The following is a 17601-nucleotide window of genomic DNA, read 5'->3' as shown; positions in this document are numbered from 1 at the left end:
TAGAGAATTTCTTTGGTATATCTGATAACCGTTAAGAATTATAACGTCGCATACATTTACAAGGTTTTGTTTGATAGTAATATTTAGTTGATGGCATAAATTAGTTGTAATCATGCTACATTTTATTAAATAGTATTAGGCTGGAAATAATATATAACACGAACACAAAGAAAACAAATATTATAAATAGAAAATGGCCGATTCCGTTACAGCTGAAAGTCGAACGCACAGAGGGTTTCCAAGGCATTAGTAGCAACAATATGGCGGCAGACAAGTGATATTATTTTATTTGGCTCTGTGTAAAAGCTGTCGACCTGTCTTTAATTCTTTTGATTTATCTAAATTACATTTTTTAAAATGCCACCAAAAAAGAAGAAGAGTGGGAAGAAGGGAAAGAAAAGTGCTAAGAAATCAGGACGTGGATCTGCTAAGCCACCAGGAGAGCAATTAAATGAACTTTCAAAAGAATATTATCTAATTCAAATAAGAGATTTGGAAAACAGACTTGTCCGGTTAGTTTGCCTGAATTGTGTTTTTTCTTCATTATCATTCTTCAACATTTATTGATCACAAATATTCTGACCTAAATTTGCTTACATTATTTATGTATCAATGAGCTTTAATATTAGTTACATCTTTGACTACTGTCATTTGGGAATCCAGGTTTGTTCAAAATATTTTTTATTGTTCAAATTTCAAATGTACATTTAAACAAAGGGATTGGAATTCAGGAATGTTTGCCTTTTTGAACGTTCCCCCTAGTACCTGGATGCCCTGGTTCTAATTTCATTGTCTTGTATAATGCTATGTTATATATTATTGGAACAGTCGTATGTTAAAGTTTGTGTTGAAAATTTCACTGAATACTTATGTTGTATTGCTGCTACCAGCATTTTTGTACCAGATAACTATTTTCTTTAAAAGACCTTATCATTATTTGGAAATCTGCACCGCTTGATCCGAGAATCTGTGCCTATTGAACTATTGACGTCATACAACAATCACTTTTCCATTGTGGCGTCAATTATTTTCTATTATATATGTCGTTAAAATTTTATGGGAACATTTGTGATATCCAGTTATGGCGGAAAAATAGCGATAATTAGGTGTACATGGTGTAATAGCATTGAAGTAAACATGAGTACAAAGTATTTAAAACAACGCAGACCAAGTTATCTGTTCTTGTATTTTTTCACTCTTTTTTTTTTTTTGCATGTAATGCATGTTTTACAAAGTAATATGCATGTACAGTGAATTATATAATTTTTGGAAGAATAATTGATTCTACAATCTACTTCCATATTTATATATATAACAAATAGACAAGCTGCAAAAATATATTCCCTTACACTTCGTACATGCTTTGTTTTTTACCATTCTAAATGTCATGCATGTTGTTCCATTAGCTGGACCAGCTTGGCATTTGTCAATTAATGTCCCTTCAGGGATGCTTTAGGCCAAATTGCCAAAACCTATTACATGTATATTAAATGTTGAAGATCTACATACAGCTGAAACAATTATTAGATCAACTTTATACATGGCTAAAGCATTTTGTTTCTGGACGTTATAACATGAATGAAAAATCCTAAGATAATCACATGTACTTTTGATATATTGAATATATGGAAGGAGTCTCTGTAGTGTAAGTTTACATCAGTTTTACCTAAAAGTACAAATGTATGTACAATGTATGAATACTGTATATATGTACATGATGTACTGTAGTACTAGTCATGAATCCTTAATAAACTATACATACATTATCATTATTACATTACTACCAACCAAAAGTTGTTTGACCTTTTATGGTCTGATTAACATACATAATGTATGTACATTTTGTACATAATCAATACACAAACTGTACATTCATTATCATTATTACATTAATATGTATACCAACCAAAAGTTGTTTGAACTTTTATGGTCTGATTAATATTCATGTACATAATCAATATACAAACTGTGCATTTATTATCATGTCAGATCATTATTACATCAATATGTCATGTATGTATACCAACCAAAAGTTGTTTCTTTTATCATGTTTATGGTCTGATTAACATACATTTGACATATTCCCCATTTCCATTCTCAATTTTATGTACATTGTCACATATGCATGTAAATCAATATTACAAATATGATTAATTTGACCTAAAATTATATAAACAGAAAAAATACATGACCATATATATACATCATGTACATGTACATTGGATATATAATGAATGTTTTTTCTTTTTAAGGTACCAGAAAAAATGTGATGAGTTAGAAGTTCAGAAAGGAGCTTTTGAGTCACAAAAGGATTATGAGATCAAGAATAAAGAACAGATTATTCTCTGGCTAGAAGGAAAACTGAATAGAAGTGGTACGTAAAGATATCAAGACTCAGATCTAAGTGAATAGAAGTATTAATTTAAAGTCAGACTCAGATTAAATACAATCGAGATAGATTGAAAGTTAAACTGTTAGCCTGAGCTAGCATTACAAATTACCTCTTACCTATCATTACAAGTTGCACTGTTGTCTGAGCTATAAAAATAAGAAGATGTGGTATGATTGCCAATGAGAAAACTCTCTTCAAGAGACCAAATGGCACAGAAATTAACAACTATAGGTCATCGTACGGCCTTCAACAATGAGCAAAGCCCATACCGCATAGTCAGCTATACATTACAAGTTAAATTGTTTGTCTGAGCTATTAAATACAAGTGACAATGTCTGAGCTAACATTACAAGTTAAATTGTTTGTCTGAGCTATAGTAAATACATATGACACTTAATGTCTGAGCTAACATTACAAGTTACACTGTCTGAGCTAGCATTACAAATTACACTATTTGTCTGAGCTAGCAGTTCAAGTTACACTGTCTTCAAGCTAGCATATTTAACAAGTTACACTATTTGTCTGAGCTAGCAGTTCAAGTTACACTGTCTTCAAGCTAGCATATTTAACAAGTTACACTATTTGTCTGAGGTAGCATTACAAGTTACACTGTCTTCAGGCTAGCATATTTAACAAGTTACACTATTTGTCTAAAGTAGCATTTCAAGTTACACCGTGTTTGTCTGAGCTATACTATCAAATAATCTGAAATCTCAACACTCAAGACAAAAGAGCTTCATTCTGATATATGGTATGTCATGATTTCATTACTCACAGTTATTATCTTTCCTGTTTTAAATTTGAGTAAGAGATACATATATATATGTAAATATTTACATATTTTAATTTAAGTGCACAAATTTCAAACTCTTATTAAATTAATTTTAGAAATACGCGAAAAAAAATAAATAGCAAGACAAAGATGTTATTTGCTTTGAAGCTTTTAGTCTGTTTTAATAACTTATTCATATTAATTAAGTTCCCAAAGACAAAACCATATAATTTTTCTATTGACTTCTTAAGAGTTTTCTCCAAGAAGTATATTGTACCTCCTCAGTAAAACAGTTTTAGGATTTAATTTGTTGTGATTTTAAAGTTACAGGTATTTGTATTGATTTATACATATTCACATTATTTATCTATTGTATCATTTTAGAGGATGAATGTAATGATTTGAAGGACCAGCTGATTGGTTTGGAGCAAACATTGGAATCAGAGAAAGAACGTTTGAATGCTCAAATCCATCAGCTTAGAACAGAATATCAGGAGAAAAATGACAAACTTTCAGCAGAATTAACACTGACTAGTAAGTGTATACTTAGTGTTGTATATAATTTATATATAGATTAGATTTAACATGTTCAAAATGATTTAAAAATAGAAATGGTCCGAAGTTTTTAACCACGAACATTTTGAAAAGGAGCGACACAATTTTGATATTTTTGCAATAAAAATGATAGTGAGGACTGGCAGATTATCTTCAAGGACCACCAAGGAAAAGAAGATTTTGAAAACTGTTTAAAACAATTATGTATTATTTATAAATAAAATTACGTTTATCATGTCACACCTATTAACTCTAACCAAAATGATTACATCTGAAGTTGAATAGATTTCTATTAACCAATTATGTTGTAAGAGGTCAATTTAATTGGATTTTGTAAAGAACTGTTAAAAATATCAGGTATTGATATGAAAATTGTCGTGGTAACTGAAAAGTTAAGTCACATGACCTGGGCAATGTTGAGTTCATGCATAAAAAGTGTTCAGTTGCTCTCTTTTAATTTCAAATTGAACCAACCAGTTGAAAGAAAATTCTTCACCACAGACTTACTATCTGAATGATACAATGTACTGAAATTGCTACAATAAACATGTCTGAAATGAGATAGCAAAATTAGCACTACTAAAAAAATTCTTGTGGCCACCATTTAAATCAGTTAAAACTGAAATAGAGGGTTCAGCACAAAACCTAATTTCATGTGATTGCGAAAGATTTGTCTTTATCATTTCAGCTGGGAAATTGAATGCCTTGGAAGAATTCCGAGTACAACAAGATGAACTCAACAAGAAGTTTGCAGAGCTTGAAGCCAAGCTTAATCAAAAAGATCTTGACCATGACAAAGAAATTTATGACTTGGAAAGAAAGGCAGTGATAGAAAAAGATAGGTGTGTAAAGTTTAAGGTCACTGTAGAACATTGGTACAGTTTGATATTTCACTCTCGAATTAAAACACATTATTAGTGAGTAAATAATATTATACAGACATATTTAAAAATACCTCCTTAACTTCGTGTTTAGTCAATCCTATTCTTATACATAAATTGACATAATGGACATAATAGTTTAGATTTTTGTTTCCAGATATTTATATCTATGGCATTCTGTTTACTGTGGATTCATTAATTTTACGTGGGTACCAATTTTTGTGGATTGAGGAAACTTTGTATTTTTGTGGATATTTGATTTCATGGTTTTGCCAAAGTCTGCATAAATTCCTAAACAAAATATTAAATTCGTTGGAAATTTAAATTCGTGGTTCACCTGTAATCATGAAATCAACAAAAATTGGTATCCCATGAGTAATAAAAAATCCACAGTATGTGAATTCTCTAATTGGTTTGTTTGTGTTGTTAAGTTGCTATCTAATTAATGTCTACTCTGATGCACACCAATTTTATCTCATTGATGTCTATAGATGGAAGATAATGAATTATATTTTCTTCTTGTACATGTAAGAGAATATCATTCAGTTTGCCATTAATAATCTCAGGTAAGTCAGAAGCAATAGAATGAAGACAGATAAATTGGATATTTATATTGTATTATTTTGTAAATAAATAATTATGACATTGTATTACAGATTGAAAAAGGAAATGGTGAACCGGGTTAATAATGTGGCAGCAGAATTCAGGAAAGTATCCAATAAACAGATGGCAGAGACAACAAAGAGAACCATCAGAGAAAATGTTTCCATCCAAGCTCAGCTACAGAAAATGTCTGATAAAACCATGGAACTAATCAAAGAGAATGATGAACAGAAAGCTGTAGCCAAAAAATACAAACAACAGATAGAAATGTTGGAAACAAATGAGAAGGAATTAATCAAGAAAAATCACAGTAACCAAAAGGTAGGTGTAACATCAAATACCCCTGGTCTGGTTAAATATAACCATTGATTGAAATGTTTCAAGAATCAAGGAACTAGAGGATAATGAAAAGAGCCATCACAGAGGAAACCACATCATGTAAATAAGAAAATGATGATTCAATAAGAATTGTTCCAAGTATATGCATAAATATCAAAGTTCAACTAACTCTCTGACCTATTAGTATTGGTAAATAATCGTGCCACATTTCAATCATCCAAACTCCAAGGGGGTTTAAAGTTGAAGAGCAAAAATGATTTTTGTACAAATGTATTACCCCAGGCATGACTAAGTTTGACCTTGACTTTCAGCACATTCAGTATAAAAACAAAGGATATGGGGTATCCATCCATGACACAAAATCAATACATGCACAGCAAAAAAAAAAAACACACAAAAAGAAATGGAACAGTGCTTTTATTGGCAATTTCCAGTGTCCATTTTTCTTCTTCAGAGAATGTGAAACACCTTTTGGTAGTGGTGAATAATCACTCGAAAAATCCATCACCAAACTCCAGGGGGTTTTAAAGTAAGAGAGCAGAAACAATTTGTGACAGATGAAAACACAAACAGACAAGCTGATTACTATATAGACAGTCTTTTAATTGACTGGGCCCTTATCAATAAAAAAACAAAATACCTGGAACCTAAAGGAGTTCAGCTTTGATAAACATAGCCCCTCACCCTGGTATGGTAAAAATATAAGCAATAGCACTACTTCTGGTCTAGTATTAAATTATAAACAACTGATGGAAATGTCTTGATTAATATACTAGATGTTAAATCTTTATAAATCCATATCATAGAGGCTACCAATTAGTTATCCAATTTGATTGTGTAATTGAGTAGTTTTTGTTGAAGTTGTAATCCTGGACAAAGACAACATCATATTACAAAGGACAACACATCTTGCTTCTTTAGGGGAATGTTCTGGGCTGGCTGTTGTTCAAAAGATTCTTATTTTGCAATTGTATTAAAGATAGATCATATTACACAGTGATATTATTTTCTCTACCATTATATTTTGCTTCTAGGATGATTTTATTAATCTCACAGATGGAACAATGGTTCTTTAACCTAATGTGAACACAGTTTATTTTACTAAGATGACATTGTTCTTGAATCTGCTTTCCTGCCAAAGGTCATGGTTTTCTCTGGGCACTCTGGCTTCCTCTCCCAATAAAAACTAAACAGAAAGATAAAGCCAACAGTGCTGAAAGTGGCATTAAGCACCAACAATCCATCATTCAATCTTTAATCTATGGTGTAACAGGCTTAATTTTCCTTAGATGACATTGTTGAATTTGTTCTTTAACCTATGTTGTCACATATATGTACGTACAGGATTATTTGCTAAGAAGTCAAAGTAATTGAATAATACCATTATCAATGTTATAATTTTTATTCATAATTTAATCATGGTAATTATGATTTATACATTTATAGTTGATAAGAATGCTGACAGAGAAATGTTTTAACCAAGAGAACCTGATTGGAGAATTAGAATCTGTTCAAACACAAAACCAGCATCTCAGCGCTGAATTAGATCTTACATCACAACAAGTTGAATCTCAAAGGTAAAGTAATATTTATCACCTTATTAAGGAGGGAAGGTGTCTAACTGTTGAACAAACACAATTCCAAAAACGCCAAAAAAATTAAATTAGATCATATATCACAGTATGTTGTATCTCAAAGGTAAAGTAATATTTATCACCTTATTAAGGAGGGAAGGTGTCTAACTGTTGTACAAACACAATACCAAAAACGCCAACAAAATTAAATTACATCATATATCACAGTATGTTGTATCTCAAAGGTTGAGAAGTAATACTTATAATTAATCGCGAGGCCTGACAGGGCCCAGTTATTGCTAGTGACAAAAACTGATTAATGAATAATAAATAGACTACTTTTAACACTTCTGTATTAAATTCTTCTGTAATCAACAGTAAATGTTTTAACTTATAGATTGACAATACAAGTTTTGCTTCATTAAAAAAAGTAGTGTAATTTTGAATAGTACCTTACCTTAACTTGACCATTTTGTTGCACTTTATATTGAAACAGATACAATGTGAGATCTTATAAATAATAATTGCTACATTTTAGGGATGAAATTCAGGAAATGGCAAAAGAAAATGAACTACTGGAAGAAGATGTGAAGAAAGTTAAAGATGATCATCTTTCAGAAAAAAAGAACAAGTTAAAGCTAGAAAAACTCATTAATGATGTGGCAACAGCTTTAAAAATAGCTCTCAGGGTAAAAAACCATTAATAATGTGGCATCAGCTTTAAAAATAGCTCTCAGGGTAAAAACCATTAATAATGTGGCATCAGCTTTAAAAATAGCTCTCAGGGTAAAAACTCATTAGATGTGGCATCAGCTTTAAAAATAGCTTTCAGGGTAAAAAACCATTAATAATGTGGTGTCAGCTTTAAAAATAGCTCTCAGTGTAAAAAACATTGATGATGTGGCATCAGCTTTAAAAATAGCTCTCAGGGTAAAAACCATTAATAATGTGGTGTCAACTTTAAAAATAGCTCTCAGTGTAAAAACTCATTAATAATGTGCTGTCAGCTTTAAAAATAGTTTTCAGGGTAAAAACTCATTAATAATGTGCGTCCGATATAGAAATATCTCTCAGGGTAAAAAAACTCATTGATAATGTGGGATCAACTTTAAAAATAGCTCTCAGGATAAAAACTCATTAAAAATGTGATGTCAGCTTTAAAAATAGTTTTCAGGGTAAAAACTCATTAATAATGTGGCATCAGCTTTAAAAATAGCTCTCAGGGTCAAAACTCATTAATAATGTGGTGTCAGATTTAAAAATAGCTCTCAGGGTAAAAACTCATTAATGATATTTGGTCAGATTTAAGAATAGCTCTCAAGGTAAACAAAATATAAGTCTAAGATTAGCAAAATTTAATGTTGTATGAAGTAAGGTATTGTATTTTTTTTTGGTTCATTTTTTTACCCTGAGTAAAAGGGGAGGCTTTACAATTTTGTCATGATTCACTACCAAAATTGTCAATAAGAACTAAGGTTAGACATTTTGAGGAAAATAAAAATAGGGTCATAAACACAAGGTTTTTTTATATTGGCTTTATTAATATTGACCTTTGGTATGTAGACTATTATTTAGTATTTCATGATATTTTTATTTTATATTCTTTTCCAATGAATCCAAAGAAAAAATATCCTTTGAAATTATGAGCCTAAATTACCCGGTAGATAAAAAAAATAAATAAAAACAAGACTGAAACTTAACATCTACGTCATTAGGGGGAGCGTTTTCTCATTGGCAATTATGCCACATCTTATTTTTGTAAAGCATAAATTACGTAACATTTCATATTTGTTTGTATTTTTAGAAAACATCACCAGATGAGGAACCAGAAGGAGATGGGGAATTAAATGAAATAGAAAGACGAGATAATATGTTAGAAAACTTACTGATATTAATGAATAGTGCTGCTGCTATTGGTGTGGGGCCTCAACTTGGAGAACTGGGTAAACAGTATAAGATACGACAGAGAAGTGCCAGTAAAATGCCAGGAAGTGAAGGTGGCATTAAGAGAGGGTAAGTTCGCAAATGTAAATTATAACACATTTATATTTGATATAAAAAATTAAAAAATTGCATTGTTTCAGTTTAGATCTTTTAATTGATATTTAAATATGAGCTACAACATTTACTTACATCTTCCTTTATAGGTGGAGTAAGCTTTTCTTTTGAGGTCACTTTTGGTCACATAACTCAACAAGTATTCAAAAGTATTTATACATTCCTGGCTTGGATATTTTTCGATTTGATTGTTCGTGATGAAGTAAAATCTAGATATAAAGTGCTTTGACACACCAACATTTTAAAGTTTTATTATCATTATAAGGATGAAGACATATTTTTAAGATATTGATACAATTAAAATGTTTGTTTTCTGTAAGGCTATTGCATGTACTCAAATTTGAATATACGGTATATGAAAACAATTCTTTTTGGGGGAGGTCATTTATGGCAATAGTATTAAACATGTTTAGGATGTCACTGTGATCTCTGTCCAGTTGTAAGTTATAATATTCATTTGTCAATAAAATTAAAAGGTGAAAGGGTTTTAAGAATTTATTCATTTTTGTTGGATAATCAGATGATTGCATGCCCCTTCCATTATGCATTTATGGACATGGTTAAAATAAGGGTGTGTAGTATAAATATATTTCTCTAATTCTTCGTCAATTTATCCCTTTCTGCACCCATTGTATAAAAAAATTTAATCAACGTGTGGTTCATTTGATCTCAGTTCTTCATTGGTTAAAATCCGATTATGACGTCGAATTTACTTGCTTTCCTCTGAATTTCCTATTTTGACGGCATGAAAAAAGGCGACCATGCCTGATGACGTCACATAGAAAGAACACATCTTTTTACAGATCATTCGAAAAGACGGAATAAGTTTGCCTGCATATTGTTTGAAAATCATTCGAAAAACAGATTCTACCACCAAATCTAGTGTAATATGAAATTTATCCACTCTCGACAGTTAAATTTTAAATATTTAAAACGCTCGGCGAGCCTCGTGTTTTAAATTTGAAAATTTAACTGTCTCGAGTGGATAAATATTGTATCACACTCGATGCAGTGGTAGAATCTATATGTATTGTTTGATAACTAAACTTAGACCAAGAGTTATTCAAATTAGAAACCATAGTTGTGTGTTCCTGTTTATTGTCAAATTCTAGAGTATCTTGTTTCTTTCTCTAAAATAATTTATTTTGTATATAAATTGTGCCTGCTATAAACATCGAAAGGATCAAATAATACTGTGTTCACTTTTAAATATTGACCATATATTTATACATATATAGGAGAGTACCATTTGTATTACACATTAAAGGTAAAAAAAGAAATATTTGATTGAAAAATTAATTGCATGACAGCAATGCCACGCTCAAGTTAAAACATGGTGGTAGGATTTAATTGGTTGTAACATTATTTGTCAGACTTAGAATATCTTTTTCAGCAAGTTTTTAATGCTTCTTCATAACCCTGTGTTTTTAACATAGTGAAAGATATTGATTTAGAAATTGTATTATATTAATAATAATTAATTAATATGAATGGTAAACGAACATTATAGTGAGAGATATTGGATGTTGTTTCTTTAATAAAAGTGAGACTATTACGTTACCAGTGTGGCCATTTAAATGTCTCATTCTTTACTATTCCATTAATATTGTGTTCTCCAGTTTTGAGAATAAGTACTTTCAACATATTTTCGCAATAAAAAAAATGAGTATGCAGACTATCAGTGGTGAATCAAAACCATGTGACTATGTGCCAAATATTTGGTTAAATTGGAAGCAGTTTGTCATATAGTGATATACATTCAAAAGGGCTTTATACTTTTAGTCCACGAAGTAATAAGTATTGAACATGATATATATGTTCACAAACAAACATGATCTATTAATCCAGGGGCCTCGGTGGCCGAGTGGTCTAAGTAGTCGAACTACTGTATCACTAGCCAGTCAACACTGAGGTTGTGAGTTCGAATCCCGCACGGGGCAGGTGCGCTCGACTCTAATCTTAATTGACTAGGATTGTCAGTTTTCCTACCGAAGGTTGGTGGTTCTCTCCGGGCACTCCGGCTTCCTCCACCAATAAAAACTGACTGCCACGAAATAGCACAATAGTGTTGAAAGTGGCGTTTATCACCAATTAATCAATCAATCAATCTATTAATCCATAAATATAACAATAATAAGATGTTGAACAATTGCCAAGGAGACAAATATCTACAAGAGTTTAAAGGATGAAGATGTTAAGATCAAAAAGATCTCTTCTTCTATATATTGAGTGAAAAATTCCTTCTTCATGAAAAATGACAATATATTCACCAAAGTAATGACATACCTGAAAAATATCAAAAACACGGTTTGTGTTTAAAGTTAAATAGTCTCCTTTGTTTACTGAGGACTATATGAAGTTTGCTCTCTGGATAAATTGTAAAGTATATCATAGACATTTTTGTTAAAAATGATTTCTAAGATTAAAATTTTTGGTGTTTCTCAGATATTTTTAAATTTGATGAAAATTGAAATAATCAACAAAATGTATTGAATTACTAAGACTTCTGTGTTGACTGCTTTGATACTGAGTGTATTTTTGATGTTTTAGTAGTGGTACTGGAAGTCTGAGGTATATATTTATTTACAAATCACAACATTCACTGAGTACAAATGAGCCCCACCATGTATCACTATGATGTTTGCTATAAATGTTCAATGGATTGTCAATTAAAAAAAGTGTGGTGACTGAATACTCACATGTATTGCATGAGTTTTCTAATAACATTTAATGTGTTATATGTGTTCATTGACAACAGTTAGTGTGTAAAACATGTTGTTGACCACAATTACATGAATTAGTGTATAAAATGTATTTGTTGCATTAAAATAACACTGGAAATTGATTTGTGCAATATGGCAACAGAATTCTGTATAGAATCACTAGATACACATTACCAGTCTTGCGTTTTCAGCACTTCCATTGTACTTTATAGAAAATGTTTTCAATTATTTTACCTACATGTTTATTCTTACAAAGCCAAAAATTGGTTTTCATTTTAATGTAAATTATATACATGTATACTAATGAGTACACACAGTTAAACCTTGAATTTAGATTGTGCTAACCATGTCTACTTTTTGATAATTTCATTTCTTGTCAGTTTAAGATGTTACCTAATTTCAGGGGATATAACGTGTTACTGTAAATTCAGAAATTATTGCATCCAATTATTATTGTGATTTTTGAAAAATTTACAAAATGCAAGATTGATTATTGCAACTTCAGGAAAATCAGTATACAGATTTATAATGCTATAATGGTTTACTTTTATAAATTGTGACTTGGATGGAGAGTTGTCTCATTGGCACTCACCCAGTCGCACTATTCGCACTATTCGCATTAATAAGAACCTCGCAATAATTTCTTAATCTTCATTAGTCAACATTTTTTTTAAAAGTGTATTTTATTGGCACAGACTTGAGTTAACTAACATGTATTGGCCCAATTTTGAAATAAGAGGTAGGGCCTTAAAGTCTGTATTTAGCCCAAAATATAGTTAAAACTTCAGAATAAAAAGGAAATACCAGGTACATTCTCTCAGGTCTTTGAATGTTTGGTAAACTGCTTGATGTTTCTTCAAGGTATATACAATTAAATATCAGAATCTGTATTATCTTTATTCTCATATGTTTCAAATTTTAAGGCAATTAATTAAAAAACCCCTTTTGGTTAGGCCCAAGATAGACATTTTTTCAAGGAATATAATGGGTTTCAAAATTTAATGATTTAACACAGTTTATTAACCCTTTAGAATTTTAGGTCCTTAATACTCTACAACTTTGTTCATACAAATTTAAGATGGCAGCCACCATATGTGCACTGTTTTATGCTTAGTCAGTGTTAATCTACCTCAAACTTGAATTTGTTCCAGAATAAAAAGGATTATAAATGTATTGACATGTGTTTCAGACAATTGCCAATGTCACCTGTGGCACTACATCCAGGTGGCACTTTACCACACTATCAGCTAGGAGATTTAGGACTCATACCACGTCCTAAACAGCATATACCTACCAGTTTTGAACAAATGAGAGTATTATCTGCTACAACTAGACTTGGGAATCTGAAGAAAGTTCTCACAAGATCTGTAGCCATACAAACAGTTAGTGCTCCTAAGGTAAGTAATATCTAAAGAAAGTTATTACAAGATCTGTAGCCATACAAACAAACAGTGCTTCTACAGTAAGTCATTATGGAAGAAAGTTCTCACGAGATCTGTATATAGCCAAACAAACAATCAGTGCCAGAAGAAAGTACTCACCAGATCTGTATATAGCCACACAAACAATCAGTGCCAGAAGAAAGTTCTTATCAAATCTGTATATAGCCACACAAACAATCAGTGCCAGAAGAAAGTTCTCATCAGATCTGTATATAGCCACACAAACAATTAGTGCCAGAAAAAGTTCTCATCAGATCTGTATATAGCCACACAAACAATCAGTGCCAGAAGAAAGTTCTCATCAGATCTGTATATAGCCACACACACAATCAGTGCCAGAAGAAAGTTCTCATCAGATCTGTATATAGCCACACACACAATCAGTGCCAGAAGAAAGTTCTCACCAGATCTGTATATAGCCACACAAACAATCAGTGCCAGAAGAAAGTTCTCATCAGATCTGTATATAGCCACACAAACAATCAGTGCCAGAAGAAAGTTCTCCCCAGATCTGTATAAAGCCACACAAACAATCAGTGCCAGAAGAAAGTTCTCCCCAGATCTGTAGCCATACAAACCATAGTGCTCCAAAAGCAAATCATTATTGAAGACAATGTTATTTAGAATCAAACAAAGAAATGTGAATTACTGTGAGACATATCTTATCAGATCATAGCTATATATCTTTTGCTGGTAATGAAGGAGCATCTCTTGATGGGTTTATTTAAAAGTAGGATTTGTAAAAATCTAACTTGTTTAATTAAGTTAATGATTTGGATGTACTGATGCAAATTTACACTTAAACATGACTCCCAACAAACAAAATTTCAATCATTTAAGACTGTGATGTTTTGTAACCATTTCATTAATGTCATCTAGATCTAAAAAAAGAACACACATATATCTTTATTTCTATATTCAATTAACTCACGTTGTCTCGAACTTGGTCGACTCAAAATTTAGGAGTCAGATTTTCATGTGGTCTCGTACTTTGTTCCATACAAATATATGTATTTGACTCCTGAAGAGTCGAAAGTGGATGAGTCGAAATGTCAGTTGTTTCGAACCAACGTTACGGTCCCAAGGCTAACAAAAGCATAAAAATTGAATTCGTTGTGTCGAAGTAATACATGTAAGCCAAAACATTACCTCAGGGATTTAAATGGACTGACCAGCTTATCTGACAACACATCTGCAATTAAATTTTTGGACATTGACAACTAATTTAATTTATGAAATTCTTTTTCTGAGAGTGTTACGTAAGATTTTCTTTGATCATCATAATAAATAATTAGCAATACATTGTTATAGATTATGAAAAAATATTTAAAAAGTTTTATTATTAACTAAGGGTAATTAGCACGGTTGTGCATAAAGTGAGAGTCAGTGAAAAAGTCAAAACTACTCAATCAACGTCTTTAATCTTTTGTATTCTCTTGCTGGAAAAGATCAAAATAAAAGAAAATGAAAAGAAATCTAAATGTTCTAAAGTCTTAGAAATTATTAATGATTCTCTCTGCAGAAAATTACTGGAAAATTCTTACTGTACAAAGAGACCAAAAAACACATAATTTTATTAAATTAATAAAAGACAATAACATACAGATACATTGATCTCAGACCAGAATATAGATCACAACCATATATATGGATTTATTTTAGCCTTACCAAGCTAAGCAAGAGTTGTGTCCCTTTGTCTGTCAAACTTCCAGTATTTATTTGAGTTGAACTACGAGTTTCTCAAAATATTTCTCTGGTCAGACTGAATTAGAGATATGAGAGTCGACTATTATAAAATCATCTTATAGTGCTTAAAATCGAAGCCCTTGCATCTTACCAATAATCATAACAATGCTATAGTTGAATATTTTTATTGTTTCAGGCACTGTTCTATGCAGATCAGCTGCTTGCTAGAGTGCCAGCTGCTACCCAGAATGCAATGTTACATGAAGGTTCAATAGAGAGGATTACACCACCGGTGGTCGCACCATTAGGACCAATCAGGACTTCTAGTAAAATGACAAGTAAAGTGTTCTAAGTTGACGAGCACTTTCACCATATCACTCCGTCCATTATGTGTACAATCACTGCATGGTTGTTATATCTTTTGTTTTGAATGGTTTCAAGAGATACGAGTAGAAAAAAGACAAACTCATAGAGACAGAAACATACATGTGTATCTCCTAAGTTGTTATTAAAGAAGAATGTTCCTCTCCTAAAGATAGTCAAACATGTTGAAAGTCTCATGAAGATAAGACTGATTGTTTGCTGAGTTTTGACATTTTATGGAGCTATGGTACCATATCAAAATATTAAACATAGTTTTCATGGCACTGTAGTTTCTGCTAAGAATTACCCTCTTGAAAAGTACTTTTATGTCTAACACCATGAGAAACAAAAATAGTTTTTACCTTTGTTTTATAACCTCAAAAATGTGCCCCAAAAGATGCAGTGCTAAGGAAACTAAACAGTTGTATATATATAGCAAGAGGTTGTCCTTATATGTACAGTATAAATGATAAAGGGGAGGTAATTCCTCAACAGTTGAAATTCTATTTATTTGTTATATTTGAAAGTTCTGTGATACTATATACTTGTTATGTCTGTTAATGTGTATAATAAGAGTGCATTTATCTTCTTTCTATATAGTGTTTTTTATAAAACTTGAAACATCATTTGACTGTGCTAGTCCTCAATGTTTAAGTGTTAACACCTAATTGAGAATCTACTTGGAGTACGTTTGGAAGTGTGTATACTACAAATTTATTACAAATGTATGGTTTTAATGGTTTATTTTATTTTAAAAGAGAAAACCATTATTTTTTACCTGTTGACATGCACACTGAAAAACATTCTTGCCAAGGAAAACGATTTGAATGTATATTTCTTACTCCATCAACCCTGAATAAATTAGAAAAAGGTGGTATTATTTGCCAGGCTTGACTCTTTCAATAGGTTTTCTCAATTTATCCAAATTATTCATTTTTTCTTCATATTTTAGTTTTTAACCTTTTTTTGTTTGGTTTTTTTTTTGTGGATGATTAAGAAAAATTCAGTAGTAGATGATTGATCTATCTTATTTTTCTCCACATTGTACAGTAAAGTTAAGATTTATTTTGATAATTTATTGTCAATCACAGTAACAAAATAGAAGGTAGGAGTATATCAGTATGTATTGTCAACCAGGGATATTCATGAGTAAGGGTCATCTTTCCTTCTTTAGATCTAAAATTTGCCCCCTAATTACTTTATTCTATCTTTTTAACTATTTATTGATGAAGAAGTATGTCAGCATTCATTGACAAAATGTAGGGGAGAAGAGTGTCAGTACTTATTTGAAATGGTTAGTTGGGGTTGTTTAATATCCTACACACAGGACCTCCTACCAATCATGTCAAGTAATTTGACACATTGATACTGAAAATTTATATAGGGGTTCTTTTTCGTTCATTTAAGATGTTAATATGAAGAAATAACGAAGAATTATGAGAACTTACTAGGGAGTGATTACCGGGAGATAGAAATCTACTCTCATTTTAATCAAGGATAAAGGTGGTGTTATTATGTCTTTCTCTTTCAATCATGAGTATGATGTGTAATACTTATTTGCATGATGGAAAAACAAAAATATGTTTTCTTTTGTATATTTTAATTTGCTATGTAAATAAATTTCTTATTCACATTGCCATTGGTTTAATTTCTTTCATATCTGCACACACTTGAATTGAATAGGAGTTTAAGCTGATGGACAGAATAAGCACCTTTAAGTCTCTTCTTGTATATACTGTAAGGAGATGCCCATTTAATTCTGAGGGACAGGGTCCCTGGAAAATATAACGGGGTCAGAATACTTATTGCTAACTTAAAGGCCCCACTTTTGTATTTTCACTCAGACCAGGACTATAACAATTATTTTCGGCTCATTAAAAAGTGACACAAAAACTGCAAACCCACCCCCTCCTTCCCCACCTTCCCAACTCCGAATCAAATAGTCACCCACTAAGAAATTTCACCTTTTTTTGGTAGGATACACATGCAAGTTCATACAAAGAGGGTAGTCAAAATCAAGTCTAGAATGTAGCCTCTGTGTCTATCTGTTTACCCTTTAAATCGGTTAGTGAAGGTTAGATCACCACAGCTATGCATTATTCATTAAAAGGATAAATCGCCTCAGTGAAGCATTATTCATTGTTATTCATTATAAAAGTTAGATCACCTCAGCTAAGCATTATTCATTATAAAAGTTAAATCACCTCAGCTAA

At 31.3% G+C, this 17601-nt stretch overlaps 1 protein-coding gene across 2 annotated transcripts; it reads left to right on the top strand.

Moving 5' to 3' along the window:
* The first annotated feature begins 237 nt into the window (after positions 1 to 237).
* Positions 238 to 17024, top strand: LOC127729484 (cilia- and flagella-associated protein 157-like). Of its 2 annotated transcripts, XM_052237318.1 has the most exons (11): positions 238 to 512; positions 2253 to 2374; positions 3549 to 3698; positions 4408 to 4561; positions 5257 to 5524; positions 6989 to 7119; positions 7655 to 7805; positions 8921 to 9129; positions 11725 to 11745; positions 13087 to 13294; positions 15222 to 17024. In XM_052237318.1, the coding sequence occupies exons 1-11, from the start codon at positions 358 to 360 to the stop codon at positions 15375 to 15377; spliced, it is 1725 nt and encodes a 574-aa protein (XP_052093278.1). In that variant the 5' UTR covers positions 238 to 357; the 3' UTR covers positions 15378 to 17024. The 2 variants fall into 2 exon arrangements, with proteins under 2 accessions (XP_052093278.1, XP_052093279.1); XM_052237319.1 differs by lacking the exon at positions 11725 to 11745.
* The last annotated feature ends 577 nt before the right edge of the window (positions 17025 to 17601 follow it).

Source organism: Mytilus californianus, unplaced genomic scaffold (genome assembly GCF_021869535.1).
Source record: "Mytilus californianus isolate M0D057914Y unplaced genomic scaffold, xbMytCali1.0.p SCAF_2, whole genome shotgun sequence".
NCBI classification, from domain to species: domain Eukaryota; kingdom Metazoa; phylum Mollusca; class Bivalvia; order Mytilida; family Mytilidae; genus Mytilus; species Mytilus californianus.
Note: the sequence above shows the minus strand (reverse complement) of the source record. Positions and strands in the feature narration are given on the sequence as shown.